Raw genomic sequence first — 15,848 nt, forward strand, 5'->3', positions numbered from 1 at the left:
CATCACTTATTTGAGAAATAACGGTCGCATCCCCAGCCGTGGATGTGAAGACATGCACCATGTACTCGTCCCCTTCGTAAATTTTTATGAAAAGTACCTTCATTATAGGACCGCGTTCGTTATAAATCCAAAAAAGCAGGTCTCGGAGGGCCCCGTGGATTAATAAGGACGGCAGTGTATTTTAAGCCGTAAACTCAGCTCCTCACTGTCCTTAATCTCCTTCCTTCTTCACGAGGCCAAATTAACACCTCTCCTCGGCTCTGACGGGACCTCATTAGCAAACTTCCAGGGAAAGAAAAGAAGAACAGAACGGAAAAGAGGAGAAAAGGGAGGGAAGCGACCAATGACAGTCACCAGCTCTGGGATTAACCCGTTCTCCTCCTTCACGGGGAAAAAAAAAAACTAGGTCGGGTTTCTAATCAGTCGCCTGGTTAGTGATAATTAGACGGCGAGATTGGACGAGAGAGAGGAGAGGGAAAAGTGGGTGGGGGAACTTTGAAATGAATAAGAGAAGAAGGAAACCTGTCATGTCGCGACGACTTCAAAGGAGTTGGAAGTTTTTCTTTAGAAGTGGCGTGATGAGGGTTCAAATACCATGAGGCCTTTTCGAACTGGGATGTATTGAAGATGTGAAGCAAGTTCTGAAATTCATTTTCCCCAAATAATCCAGGACTTTTTTCTACCCCCTCCCCTCCCATTCTGTCCCAAACCGCAGAGTCAAAGGCGCCATCAAGCTCCGCCCTGTCGCCGGCAATTGGCCCCGCAGCGGCAGGTGGGAGGTCCCAGAGCTGAGGCTAAGGTCGCGCACGGACTACCGCTGGGTGAAGTTCACCAGCCTCTTCCAGCTGTCTGACATTACCAATAAGGTCAAAGTTGATCAGAAAACACCTGAGGATTATATCGTGGCGGCTCATGATAACCACATGCACTGCTAAGAGTCGGTGTTCGAAAACAAGAAAACAAAATAGTAAAAATGAGGGATATTTTACTTGAACTAAGCAAAATGATCTGCCAATAGAACAAGAAAATTCGGCTTGTCAAGAATTTCCAAAACAATTAAAATTAAAGCTGCAAGCAGCGTTGGTCGGGTCCGCCTTTGGCCGCTGCCAAGCCCTGGTCTAAGTGAGACCTACATAGAAGTTTTTGTTTCATGTCTCTACGACATTCCTAACAGAAGTTACAAGCAGTTTTGTCAGGGTTTTTTCCTAGGGGGCGCTAAAGCGCAATTATGACTTTAGGGGTTTGGTTTTTTATTAGATGGCAATTTTCACCAGTCCTGACGTGTGTATAAAATTCGGTGAGTTTTGAAGCATTTTAAGGGGGTCAAATTACAGATTGGCGTTTTTGGATGTTGTTGGTAAATGGCTTTCGCTTAGCATAGTAGAGCTTTAACTTGCACTTTGAAACATTTTCAGGGGGTCAAATTACAGCTCAAAGAGGCAAAAAATACATTTTTTTAGGGAACTTTGTGCAGGGGTTCTGAGAGGCGCGTAAAATCAAAACCGGAGCAGTAATCAAAACTCTTTCGATAACTTTTAATCAGAAGGGTTCAAACTCTCTCCTGTGCGAGTTTGAAGCCGAAACGACAAACGCGCTCAGAGGAGATAACGTTTGAAAAAAGGTGACGGGTGTTTACAAAACTTTTATTTTGAAGGGGTAATTTTGAACTTATTGTAGATTTTTGCTGAAGGATGTCAATTATTAAAATGTAGGTCTAAGTGAGACCTACATACAGGTTTTTGTTTCATGTCTCTACAACATTCCTAACAGAAGTTACAAGCAGTTTTTTCTGTGTTTTTTCGTAGAGGGCGCTACAGCGCAATTTGATTTTTAGGGTTTGTTTCTTTATTAGATGGCAATTTTTGCCAGTCCTGATGTGTGTGTAAAATTTTGTGAGTTTTGAAGCATTTTAAGGGAGTCAAATTACAGATTGGCGTTTCTGGATGTTGTTGATAAATGGCTTTCGCTTAGCATAGTAGAGCTTTAACTTGCACTTTGAAGCATTTTAAGGGGGTCAAATTACAGCTCATAGAGGCAAAAAATACATTTTTTTAGGGAACTTTATGCAGGGGTTCTGAGAGGCGCGTAAAATCAAAACCGGAGCAGTAATCAAAACTCTTTCGATAACTTTTAATCAGAAGGGTTCAAACTCTCTCCTGTGCGAGTTTGAAGCCGAAACGACAAACGCGCTCAGAGGGGATAACGTTTGAAAAAAGGTGACGGGTGTTTACAAAACCTTTATTTTGAAGGGGTAATTTTGAACTTCTTGTAGATTTTTGCTGAAGGATGTCAATTATTAAAATGTAGGTCTAAGTGAGACCTACATAGAGGTTTTTGTTTCATGTCTCTACAACATTCCTAACAGAAGTTACAAGCAGTTTTGTCTGTTTTTTCGTAGAGGGCACTACAGCACAATTTTGATTTTTAGGGTTTGTTTTTTTTATTAGATGGCAATTTTCACCAGTCCTGATGTGTGTGTAAAATTTGGTGGGGTTTGAAGCATTTTAAGGGGGTCAAATTACAGATTGGCGTTTCTGGATGTTGTTGATAAATGGCTTTCGCTTAGCATAGTAGAGCTTTAACTTGCACTTTGAAACATTTTAAGGGGGTCAAATTACAGCTCAAAGAGGCAAAAAATAAAATTTTTTTAGGGAACTTTGTGCAGGGGTTCTGAGAGGCGCGTAAAATCAAAACCGGAGCAGTAATCAAAACTCTTTCGATAACTTTTAATCAGAAGGGTTCAAACTCTCTCCTGTGCGAGTTTGAAGCCGAAACGACAAACGCGCTCAGAGGAGATAACGTTTGAAAAAAGGTGACGGGTGTTTACAAAACTTTTATTTTGAAGGGGTAATTTTGAATTTCTTGTAGATATTTGCTGAAGGATGTCAATTATTAAAATGTAAGTCTAAGTGAGACCTACATAGAGGTTTTTGTTTCATGTCTCTACAACATTCCTAACAGAAGTTACAAGCAGTTTTGTCTGTGTTTTTTCGTAGGGGGCGCTACAGCGCAATTTAGATTTTTAGGGTTTGTTTTTTTATTAGACGGCAATTTTCGCCAGTCCTGATGTGTGTGTAAAATTTGGTGAGTTTTGAAGCATTTTAAGGGGGTCAAATTACAGATTGGCGTTTCTGGATGTTGTTGATAAATGGCTTTCGCTTTGCATAGTAGAGCTTTAACTTGCACTTTGAAGCATTTTAAGGGGGTCAAATTACAGCTCAACGAGGCAAAAAATACTTTTTTTAGGGAACTTTGTGCAGGGGTTTTTTGAAGGCGCGTAAAATCAAAACCGGAGCAGTAATCAAATTTCTGTGAATACATTTTAATCAAAAAGGTTCAATCTCTCTGTTGTGTGAGTTTGAAGCCGAAACAACAAACGCGCTCAGAGTAGAAAACGTTTGAAAAAAGGTGACGGGTGTTTACAAAACTTTTATTTTGAAGGGGTTATTTTAACTTCTTGTAGATTTTTGCTGAAGGATGTCAATTACTAAAATGTAGGTCTAAGTGAGACCTACATAGATGTTTTTGTTTCATGTCTTTCCGACATTCCTACTGGAAGTTACAAGCAGTTTTGTCTGTGTTTTCTTCTTAGGAGCATTTTTTTGTGTGTGTTTTATTCAAAATTGCGCTAGAGCGCAATTTTTAGTTTTGGGGTTTGTTTTTTTCATTAAATCGCAATTTTGACCAGTTCTGATGTGTGTGCCAAGTTTGGTGAGTTTTGAAGCATTTTAAGGGGGTCAAATTACAGCGCAAAGAGGCAAAAATAGCATTTTTTGCGAAAATTTTGCTTTGAAGGGATTTTTGCAATTTTTTTGTTGATTTTAGTCCTACAAGGTAAAATTAAAAAAATCTAGGTCTAAGTCAGCCCTACATAAAGGTTTTTGTTTCATGTCTGTACGACATTGCTAACGGACGTTACAAGCAATCTGTTTTTTTTTTTTACTAGGGGGCGCTAGAGCGCATTTTTGATTTTTAAGGTTTGTTTTTTTTATTAGATGGCAACTTTCGCCAGTTCTAATGACTGTGTGAAATTTGGTGAGTTTTGAAGCATGTTCAGGGGGTCAAATTACAGTTCAAATGGGCGTTGGAATAATAATATTAAAACGTTTCAATAGGGTCCCTGTGGGAGTCCTTTTGCAATGGGCCTGGCGGACCCTAATTAGCTAACCTCAATAGACCCAAAAACAATTAAAGCTGCAAGCAGCGTTGGTCGGGTCCGCCTTTGGCTGCTGCCCCCGAGACCCACGGCCGGATAAGCGTTAGAAGACGCCTTGAAGCCACTATTTTGAGAATCTAATGCTTTGTGAAATTAATGTAGTTGTTGTATTGAAGTGAAAATATCAAACTTCCTGTTGATTTATGCTAAAGTATGTTAATTATTAAAATGTAGGTCTAAGTGAGACCTACATAGTGTTTTTTGTTTCATGTCTCTCTGACATTCCTACCGGAAGTTAAAAGCAGTTTTGTCTGTGTTTTCTTCCTAAGAGCAGTTTGTCCGTGTTGTATTCCTAGGGGGGCGGTAGAGCGCAATTATGAGTTTTGAGGTTAGGTTTTTTCATCAGATCGCAATTTTTGCCAGACCTGATGTGTGTGTCAAGTTAGGTGAGTTTAGAAGCATTTTAAGGGGGTCAAATAACAACTCAAAGAGGCAAAAATGACATTTTTTAGGAGACTTTGCACAGGGGTTCTTTGAAGGCGCGTAAAATCAAAACCTGAGAACTTATCAAAACTCTGTTCTATACTTTTAATCAGAAGGGTTCAATCTCTCTCCTGTGCGAGTTTGAAGCCAAAACAACAAACGCACTCAGAGGAGATAATGTTTAAAGAAAGGTGACTGGTTTTTACAAAACTTTTGTTTTGAAGGGGGGGATTGCAAACTTCCTGTTGATTTTTGTTGCGGGTTGTCAATCTATGAAATGTAGGCCTAAGCGAGACCTACATAGAGGTTTTTGTTTCATGTCTCTCCGACCTTCTTACCGGAAGTTAGAAGCAATTTTGTCTGTGTTTTCTTCCTAGGAGCAGTTTTTTCAGTGTTTTATTCAAAAATAGCACTAGAGCGCAATTTTGAGTTTTGGGGTTTGTTTTTTTCATTAGATCGCAATATTCGCCAGTCCTTATGTGTGCGCCGAGTTTGGTGACTTTTGAGGCATTTTAAAGGGGTCAAATTACAGCGCAAAGAGGCAAAAATTGCATTTTTTTGCGAAATTTTTATTTTGAAGGGGTTTTTGCCAACTTCCTGTAGATTTTTGCTGAAAGAAGTGAGTGTATGAAAATTGGGTCTAAGTCAGACCTACATAGGAGTTTTTGTTTCATGTCGCTATGACATTCCTAACAGAAATTACATGCAGTTTTGTCTGTAATTTTTTCCTAGGGGGCGCTAGAGCGCAATTTTCATTTTGGGGGATTGGTTGCTTAATATGTTGGGAAGGTTTGCTATACCGACGTGCGTGTCACATTTGGTGAGTTTTGAAGCATGTTAAGGGGGTTAAATTACAGCGCGTAGGTGCGGAATAATAATAAAACACAGCAGTTTCAATAGGGTCCTTGGCCCATGGCAAAGGACTCCTGTGGAGTCCTTTGCCATGGGCCAAGGATCCTAAATATATTCTCACTAAGAACAAGTGCACTTTTCCAACCTAGTGAGGGTTGGACTCCACCAAGACTGCCTTTTGTCACCCATTCTGTTCATAACACTTATGGACAGAATTTCTAGGTGCAGTCAAGGTGTTGAGGGGATCCGGTTTGGTGGCTGCAGGATTAGGTCTCTGCTTTTTACAGATGATGTGGTCCTGATGGCTTCATCTGGCCAGGATCTTCAGCTCTCACTGGATCGGTGCGCAGCCGAGTGTGAAGCGACTGGGATGGGAATCAGCACCTCCGAGTCCGAGTCCATGGTCCTCGCCCGGAAAAGGGCCATCTCCGGGTTGGGAGTTCAAGTACCTCGGAGTCTTGTTCACGAGTGAGGGAAGAGTGGATCGTGAGATCGACAGGCGGATCGGTGCGGCGTCTTCAGTAATGCGGACGCTGTATCGATCCGTTGTGGTGAAGAAGGAGCTGAGCCGGAAGGCAAAGCTCTCAATTTACCGGTCGATCTACGTTCCCATCCTCACCTATGGTCATGAGCTTTGGGTCATGACCGAAAGGACAAGAAGACGGGTACAAGCGGCCGAAATGAGCTTCCTCCACTCTCCCTTAGAGATAGGGTGAGAAGCTCTGTCATCCGGGAGGAACTCAAAGTAAAGCCGCTGCTCCTCCACATGGAGAGGAGCCAGATGAGGTGGTCCGGACATTTGGTCAGGATGCCACCCGATACGTTGGGAAAACTATGTCTCCCGGCTGGCCTAGGAACGCCTCTGTATCCCCCAGGAGAAGCTGCACGAAGTGGCTGGGGAGAGGGAACTCTGGGCTTCCCTGCTTAGGCTGCTGACCCCGCGACCCGACCTCGGCTAAGCGGAAGAAAATGGATGGATGGATGGATCTTGAACCTTTTTATTATTATTTTTTTTATCGGGACAAATATTATTTATGTATTTAATATTGTTTATTCAAATATTATTTTATCTATTATTATTTGTTATTATTAATATTATTCTTTTCATTTATTAATTCCTTATAAATAGTGTTTACTCAAATATAATTTATTGTATTTAAAGGCCTACTAAAATGAGATTTTCTTATTTAAACGGGGATAGCAGGTTAATTCTATGTGTCATACTTGATCATTTCGCCATATTTTTGCTGAAAGGATTTAGTAGAGAACATCGACGACAAAGTTCTCAACTTTTGGTCGCTAATAAAAAAGCCTTGCCTGTACCGGAAGTAGCAGACGATGTGCGCGTGACGTCACGGGTTGTGGAGCTCCTCACATCTGAACATTGTTTACAATCATGGCCACCAGCAGCGAGAGCGATTCGGACCGAGAAAGCGATGATTTCCCCATTAATTTGAGCGAGGATGAAAGATTCGTGGATGAGGAAAGTGAAAGTGAAGGACTAGAAAAAAAAAAGGAAAAAAAAAGTTGAGGGCAGTGGAAGCAATGCAGATGTTATTAGACAAATTTACTAGGATAATTCTGGAAAATCCCTTATCTGCTTATTGTGTTACTAATGTTTTAGTGAGATTATATGGTCGTACCTGTACAACCTGAAGGTCGCCCACGCACCTTTCTTCATCACCAGTCGACGGGTGGTGGCGATGCCTATCTCTGCCCTTCGCAAGGGACCCTCTTCGAAACACGATCTTTCGAAATGATCGCTGCCTAAAACACTGTACTTTTTGTGTGTGGTCCAATCCAACCGTGTTCGCTTGACCGCTCTGTTCCATAGTAAAACTTCACCGTCATCTTTCGAGAATGTAAAAAATCAAACACCGGCTGTGTTTGTGTTGCTAAAGGCGGCCGCAATACACCGCTTCCCACCTACGGCTTTCTTCTTTGACCTCTCCATTATTCATTGAACAAATTGCAAAAGATTCAGCAACGCAGGCATCCAGAATACTGTGGAATAATGCGATGAAAACATACGACTAATAGCTTGGAACGGTGCTGGAACAAAATGTCCTCTACAATGCGTCATCATACCGCGATGTTTTAGCATGATACTTCCGCCCGAAATTCAAAATTGCAATTTAGTAAACTAAACCGGCCGTATTGGCATGCTTGACCGCTCTGTGTTAAAGCTTCACAACAAACAAAGAAACACCGGCTGTGTTTCGGTGCTAAAGTCAGCTGCAATACACAGCTTCCCACCTACATCGTTCTTCTTTGACGTCTCCATTATTAATAGACCAAATTGCAAAAGACACAGATGTCCAAATTACTGTGTAATTACGCGATGAAAAGAGACGAGTTTTAGCCGTGTGTGGTTCTGGAAGACCATGTCCGCTACAACCAGTGACGTCACAAGCACGCGTCATCATTCCGCGTCGTTTTCAACAAGAAACTCCGCGGGAAAATTTAAAATTGCAATTTAGTAAACTAAAAAGGCCGTATTGGCATGTGTTGCAATGTTAATATTTCATCATTGATATATAAACTATCAGACTGCGTGGTCGCTAGTAGTGGGTTTCAGTAGGCCTTTAACATTGTTTATTTGTTCACTGTTCTGCTACAAAGGAACAAGGCAATTGGATGAAATTGCTATGGTAGGAAAAGGGGTAGAATTATATAAACTCCGCTTCTTCCTACTGCTTTTCGCACCAACTGGAAACATATGATGCACTACATCGTATCGTATGCATCTTCCAAATAAACTGAAACTGAAGTTACTCGGGAGAAATGAGAAGGTACCCAAAGAGGCCTGCAGCGAACAAGCAAAAAAAAAAAAAAAAAAAAAGGAAGAAAACTCATGGCTCATTATCAGCCATCTATTTTATTTGCTATGGAACATCTTTGGAGTCCCAGATGTCAGACATCAATGGCGTTTAAGTGAATCCCGTGGGCTCCCCGTTTTGCGGAATAAAGACACACGGACGGCTGCTTCTGATAATTGTGCGACTTCTAATTGAGTTAGCACACAAATCAGCCGGTGTAGCATTAAACCTGATAGCGGTTGCCAGGGAACACGGTTGCGTGGACATAGTCAATTATGAAGCATTAAAAAAAAAAAAAAAAAAAGAATCTGCCGATAATCACTTCCAAGAGAGCCAAACAATCCATGCATCGTGCTCTCGTGGTCACACTGCAAAAACTGAAATCTAAGTAAGATGAAATATCTCAAATAAGGCTGATATTTGCTTATTTTCCGTCTGCTAAGATCATTCTTCTCACTCAGCAGATTTTATGTTAGAGTGTTTTACTTGTTTTAAGGCAGGGGTAGGGAACCTATGGCTCTAGAGCCAGATGTGGCTCTTTTGATGACTGCATCTGGCTCTCGGGTAAATCTGAGCTGACATTGCTTAACACGATAAGTAATGAATAATTCCACTTGTAATCACAGTGTTAAAAACAACGTTCAAAATATAAAACATTCTCATGCATTTTTATGTTCAAGAAGTTGCGTTAATGGTAAGAAGTAATTTATTTATTATTGGTTAGTGTGGGGCTTGCCCTCCTGGGGGTTCTTCAGACCACCAAAAGCCTGTTTTAGGGTTACAATATTGTTTTGTTTTATTTTTCTCTCAGTTGCTTTACAGCAATTGTCTTTTTCTCTTTCGTCCTCTGGCTCCAGCCCCAACCCTGTCTCTCCTCCTGGCTGCTGCTTATAACAGAGCGACAGGTGATTGGATAAAAAAGGCCCAGGTGGGCCGTCTACGCACCTGTCGCTGATTTCGAGGCCGGTCCTGGCAACATCCCGCTTTGCTGCAGGCCTGCAGGCCACGCCCCCCCCCCCCCTCACACACACATACCGTTACGCCCCTAATATATAAATGTACATATATACATATATATACATATATATTCCTTGTGCACGTATTGACTGAAAGAGCACGCACTTGGTACGATGATGTCACGTTATCGATGGGAAAATGTATTTTTAGACGAGATAATTTGCCAGAGCGCCCCCGAGATTAACGAGCGCTTGCCTTGTTGCCTTTTTATTAAGAAAAATAAACTAGTTTTTAGTATAAGTTTGCTGGTTTCGAGAAAAGTAATGCAGAGTGCATATCATTATGTCAAGATAATGGCACTAGCATTTACTTCATTTAAGAATATTTTTCGACATACTGAGAAAAAATGTCTCATATTTGTTTTTTCTATCAAGAAAAGTGCAATTGTTATTAGTGAGAATATACTTATTTTAAGGTATTTGGGGGTTCATAGAGGTTAGCTAATTAGGGACAAATGTCTGTTTGGGACAGAGGACCCTATTGAATTGGTAGCGTTTTATTCTTTCTTTATTATTATTCTACAGCTTTGAGCTGTAATTTGACCCCCAAAAAACCTAACCCCAAAACTAAAAATTGCGCTGTAGCGCCCCCTAGGAAGAAAACACAGACAAAACTGCCTGTAACGTCCCATAGGAATGTCGTAGCGACATGAAACAACAACCTCTATGTAGGTCTCACTTAGACCTAGATTTCATACACTGACATCCATCAATCCATTTTCTACCGCTTATTCCCTTTGGGGTCGCGGGGGGCGAAGGTGCCTATCTCAAAGCAAAAATCAACAGGAAGTTTGCAATTCCCCCTTCAAAACAAAAGTTTTGTAAAAACACTCACCTTTGCCTCTTTTAGCTGTAATTTGACCCCCTTAACATGCTTCAAAACTCACCAAACTGGACACACACATCAGGACTGGCGAAAATTGCGATCTTATCAAAGAAACCTAACCCCAAAACTCAAAATTTCACTCTAGCGCCCCCTGGGCATAAAACACGGACAAAACTGCTCCTAGGAAGAAAACACAGACAACTGTAACTTCCAGTAGGAATGTCGTAGAGACATGAAACGAAAAACCTCTATGTAGGTCTCACTTAGACCTACATTTCATATATTGACAACCCCCACAAAAATCAACAGGAAGTTTGCAATTCTGGATTCAAAACAAACGTTTCGTAAAAAACGGTCACCTTTTTTCAAACATAATCTCCTCTGAGCGCATTTGTCGTGTCGGCTTCAAACTACCACAGGAGAGAGATTGAACCCCTCTGATTAAAAGTTAATAAAAGAGTTTTTATTACTGCTACGGTTTTGATATTATCAGCCTTCAAAGAACCGCTGCGCTGAAAACCATTTCAAAGATGGCCGCCGTGCGCAGACACAGTGAGGGAGACATTTTTTTCCCCGATTTTTCCGTACTGTCTACTGCTGGTGCGCACGCACCAATATTCGTGGGGGAGGGGCTGTGATCGTCTATACCAAGATGGCTGCCAGGTGCCATAGCTAAGCTGGTATGTTTTAAAGTTGTCGTTTGCCTGCATATCGTAAAAAAAAACGTACAACATTTTATAACTAATTGTAAACTTATAGGTGCCGACCATCAGGGCCGAGTTGCGACGAGAGAGTGTGTCGATGTTGAGATATTACGCCGAGGTGGTAAGTCTATCTGTTTGCTAATAGTAGCTACTAGCCGTACCCATTTCTTTTCAATGGGCGGTTAGCATCGGGTTTTTCTAACTTATATCTGTCAGTAGGTAAAAACTACAATATAATACAAAGTAGTGTGTTGTTCTAACTTATATCTGTCAGTAGGTAAAAACTACAATATAATACAAAGTACTGTGTTGTTCTAACTTATATCTGGGAAGTCCAGACTTCCCTCTCCTCAGCCACTTCCATAGTCGGTCCCGTCCATCGCTGCTTTCCGCTTTAATTTTACTTGTTTTGGAGAGTCATGACAAGCCAAATTTTCTCATTCGATTGGCAGATCATTTTGCTGAGTTCAAGTAAAATACCCCTCATTTTTGTATTTGTTTCCCTTGTTTTTGAACACTGACTTTTTGCAGTGCAGTGATGGGGCTTTCAGGTCGGCGTCCAGCAGGAGTTTTTAGAGGAGAGACGGGGGGGCGGAAAAACTCGAAACATATTTGCGGTATCATTTCCATAAGTGTGTGCTTTGCGGACCATAGCGTAGCGCGCAAACCTGATTTACGACCTTGGTTTAATGGACGGAGCAGGAACGTGGTAGGTATCAGATGACTTTTTCAATATGGCTCCGTCAGAGAGTGGGGGGGGGGGGGGGGGGGGGCACGGTGGATGCACCATCACAACAGGAAATGAGGGCTTGTCTCGGCAAGAAAATATGAGAAGCGAGATATCTGATCATCTAATGGCAGATGGATGCTGCTTCACTTTGACGGAAAAAGGCATCCGTCAATAAACACCCGATGAGCGAGTGGTAAGATGAAATGTATGCAATGGATTTCTCAACCCCTATCTATTAAATCGTTCCTTCTGGAAAGAAGCGGTGGTCTCGGCACAGCTGGTGTTCCGTGACGTTTTTACATAAATCGACCTGAAGTTCCATTAACAAATACGATTGATTATGCGTTTTGTACAAACCCTGTTTCCATATGAGTTGGGAAATTGTGTTTGATGTAAATATAAACGGAATACAATGATTTGCAAATCATTTTCAAGCCATATTCAGTTGAATATGCTACAAAGACAACATATTTGATGTTCAAACTGATTTTGCAAATAATCATTAACTTTAGAATTTGATGCCAACAACACGTGACAAAGAAGATGGGAAAGCTGGCAATAAATACTGATAAAGTTGAGGAATGCTCATCAAACACTTATTTGGAACATCCCACAAGTGTGCAGGCTAATTGGGAAAAGGTGGGTGCCATGATTGGGTATAAAAAGAGCTTCCTAAAAAAATGCTCTGTCCCTCACCAGAAAGGATGGGGCGAGGTACACCCCTTTGTCCACAACTGTGTGAGCAAATAGTCAAACAGTTTAAGAACAACGTTTCTCAAAGTGCAATTGCAAGAAATTTAGGGATTTCAAAATCTATGGTCCATAATATCATCAAAAGGTTCGGAGAATCTGGAGAAATCACTCCCCTAAGCAGCATGGCCAGAAACCAACATTGAATAACCGTGACCTTTGATCCCTCAGACTGCACCGTATCAAAAAACAACATTAATCTCTAAAGGATATCACCACATGGGCTCAGGAACACTTCAGAAAACCACTGTCACTAAATACAGTTCGTCACTACATCTATAAGTGCAAGTTAAAGCTCTACAATGCAAAGTGAAAGCCATTTATCAACAACATCCAGAAATGCTGCCGCCTTCTCTGGGCCCGAGATCATCTAAGATGGACTGATGCAAAGTGGAAAAGCGTTCTGCGGTCTGACGAGTCCACATTTCAAATTGTTTTGGGAAATATTCGACATGGTGTCATCCGGACCAAAGGGGAAGCGAACCATCCAGACTGTTATCGACGCAAAGTTCAAAAGCCAGCATCTGTGATGGTATGGGGGTGCATTAGTGCCCAAGGCATGGGTAACTTACACATCTGTGAAAGCACCATTAATGCTGAAAGGTACATACAGGTTTTGGAACAACATATGCTGCCATGTAAGCGCCGTCTTTTTCATGGATGCCCCTGCTTATTTCAGCAAGACAATGCCAAGCCACATTCAGCACGTGTTACAACAGCGTGGCTTCGTAAAAAAAGAGTGCGGTTACTTTCCTGGCCCGCCTGCAGTCCAGACCTGTCTCCCATCGAAAATGTGTGGCGCATTATGAAGCGTAAAATACGACAGCGGAGACCCCGGACTGTTGAACGACTGAAGCTCTACATAAAACAAGAATGGGAAAGACGTTTATTGAGTGTTGTTAAAAGAAAAGGTGATGTAACACAGTGGTGAACATGCCCTTTCCCAACTACTTTGGCACGTGTTGCAGCCATGAAATTCTAAGTTAATTAATATTTGCAAAAACAAATGTTTACCAGTTTGAACATCAAATATGTTGTCTTTGTAGCATATTCAACTGAATATGGGTTGAAAAGGATTTGCAAATCATTGTATTCTGTTTTTATTTACACCTAACAACATTTCCCAAGTCGTATGGAAACAGGGTTTGTATATAATCGACCTGAAGTTCCATTACCAAATACGACTGATTATGCGTTTTGTACAATACAAATAAAATCAACGACTCACCTGGGCTTGGAAACTCTTGAGGACTGGTGCCACCATCTCCCGGACTTCCTAGAAAATAAGACAATAAATATGTATTTTGTTACATATTTGTAGCTCTATAGACCAAAAGAGTTTGAGCTTGCATGTTTGAAAAGTAGGGGCTTCCCGCATTGGAGCTCAGGATCCAGACTTCTGTGACCACCCACAGCCCCAGGTGAGGTTTGGGCTGTGATGACAGGCTTTTCAACACCACTATTTTACTGACAAGATTACAGTGCTACAGAGGTTTTTGGGGGGCTGCGGTGGAAAAACTTCTTATGGCTGCAGGGTGTCTTGTCTTGTTTTTTTTTTTGTCTTGTCAATCGCATGTTTTATTTTGAAAAGCAACTCCTCTTGTTTCAGATCACAGGCCCCTTCCTCTTGTGTCACGAGTCTGACGTCATCCCTGACCCCTGATTGTTTCCACATGTTTCCCCATTACCCTCATGTGTCATATAAGCCCACGCCTCCCCTTGTTCTGTGCCAGATTGTCTCGAGCTTTCGTGCCTGTCTTGCTTCATTGTTTATGTCCATGCCTTGCCTTGTCCCACGCTTATTTTCTTGGATCCTGAATTCCCACGCTGTTGTTTTGAGTTTGTCTTTTGTTATTTAGCATTTGTTCAACCGACGTGCTGAGTTATTATTTTTTTCCTGCTAATCTTTCCTTGCTAAAATTTCTTGAGTGATTTTTCGTTTACCTTTATTAGATTAAGATTAAGAGTAGAAATTGTTATAGTCATTGTTTTCTTCCTCCTGTTGGAACGTTTTATGTTAATGAGTTTCATAGCACATACGGCGCAAATTATAGTTTATCTTTGTTTTTGTATTTTCCTGCTTTTAGGAGTGATTCTCAGTTATTCCCTTTTTGGAACCTTTTTTGCTGACCGTTTTTGTTATTTATAGATTTTGCATTACTCTGACTCTGGAGGTAAAAGAGCCGTCAAAATAAAAGCCCTACTAAGAATCCTGACTCTGCATCTGAGTTCATTCCTTAGTCCAAGACTGACACAGGGTTAATTTTTGAAATGGCAAAAATGTAAAAAGGAAATGACTTAAAATATTTAGAAGGGACTAGATTCTAGCGGGAACTCTAATTCAACCCTTCTTCGATTACGCTTGCACCTCCTGGTACCCCAGCACCTCCAAAACCCTCAAATCTAGACTCCAAACATCCCAGAATAAGCTAGCCCGGTTACTTTTAGACCTCCACCCCAGATCACACCTCAATCCAAACCCACTTCTCCAAAGTGGGCTGGCTCAGGGTGGAGGACAGAGTAAAACAACTTGCACTGAGCCTGGTCTATAAAATCCGCTACACCTCCTTGATATCGAAGTACATGTCAAACTACTTCCTTAACGTAAATGACCGCCATAACCACAACACCAGGGGGAGCTCCACAAACCACGTTAAACCCAGATTTCGATCTGTGATGACTGCATTATGTTGATAGTATATATTTGTACCATGAATTGATTAACGTGGACCCCGACTTAAACAAGTTGAAAAACTTATTGGGGTGTTACCATTTAGTGGTCAATTGTACGGAATATGAACTGAACTGTGCAATCTACTAATAAAAGTATCAATCAATCAATCAATCAATCAGATAGTTAAATCTAGAAAGATAAACTTTAGATAGTGGAACCCGTTTATGTTGACGGTTCTTGGACTGGCTGATTGATAAGCAATTTTGTCGACACAAGCAAAACATAAACCGTGAGTAAGCGTTCTTTCCACATTTACTTTAGCCAGAGACATAAGGAGAATGAGTGATAATGAAGGATTTTATGTTGACATTGCTTTCTAGACTTTTGACATTCGGACAATAAAGTAGGAGAAATAACCGTCAGGTTTATAAATTAAATGAACAGTTTTTATGGCATGTTTATTTTAAGAGAAAGAAACAGGATATTACCAAAACTAATTCAAAAATAAAACATCAGATAAAGCTTCAAAGTAAGCAAGTGAAATAAGTATTTGATCCCAAACCAACAAACAAAAATTCTGGCCCGAACCAGTTCTGTGCACATGAAGCAGACTAGTGTTGTCCCGATGCCAATATTTTAGTACCGGTACCAAAATGTATTTCAATACTTTTCGGTACTTTTTGATACTTTTCTAAATAAAAGAGGACCACAAAAATGTCATTATTAGCTTTATTTGAACCAAAAAATCTTAAAGTACATTAAACATATGTTTCTTATTTATCCAAACATGCTAACCTCCTCCAACCTCCAAGGACAAAACTACAAACTTTGGGAGACC

General features: G+C 41.0%; 1 protein-coding gene across 3 annotated transcripts in view; it reads right to left on the reverse strand.

Moving 5' to 3' along the window:
• Positions 1-15,848, reverse strand: part of cux2b (cut-like homeobox 2b) — a 506,716-nt gene that overhangs the window by 175,029 nt on the left and 315,839 nt on the right. For all 3 annotated transcript variants that reach the window (XM_061907007.1, XM_061907006.1, XM_061907004.1), the window contains exon 3: positions 13,565-13,612. In XM_061907007.1, the coding sequence (XP_061762991.1) occupies positions 13,565-13,612 (48 nt within the window). The remainder of the gene's footprint in view (positions 1-13,564; positions 13,613-15,848) is intronic.

Source organism: Nerophis ophidion, linkage group LG07 (assembly GCF_033978795.1).
Source record: "Nerophis ophidion isolate RoL-2023_Sa linkage group LG07, RoL_Noph_v1.0, whole genome shotgun sequence".
Taxonomy (NCBI): domain Eukaryota; kingdom Metazoa; phylum Chordata; class Actinopteri; order Syngnathiformes; family Syngnathidae; genus Nerophis; species Nerophis ophidion.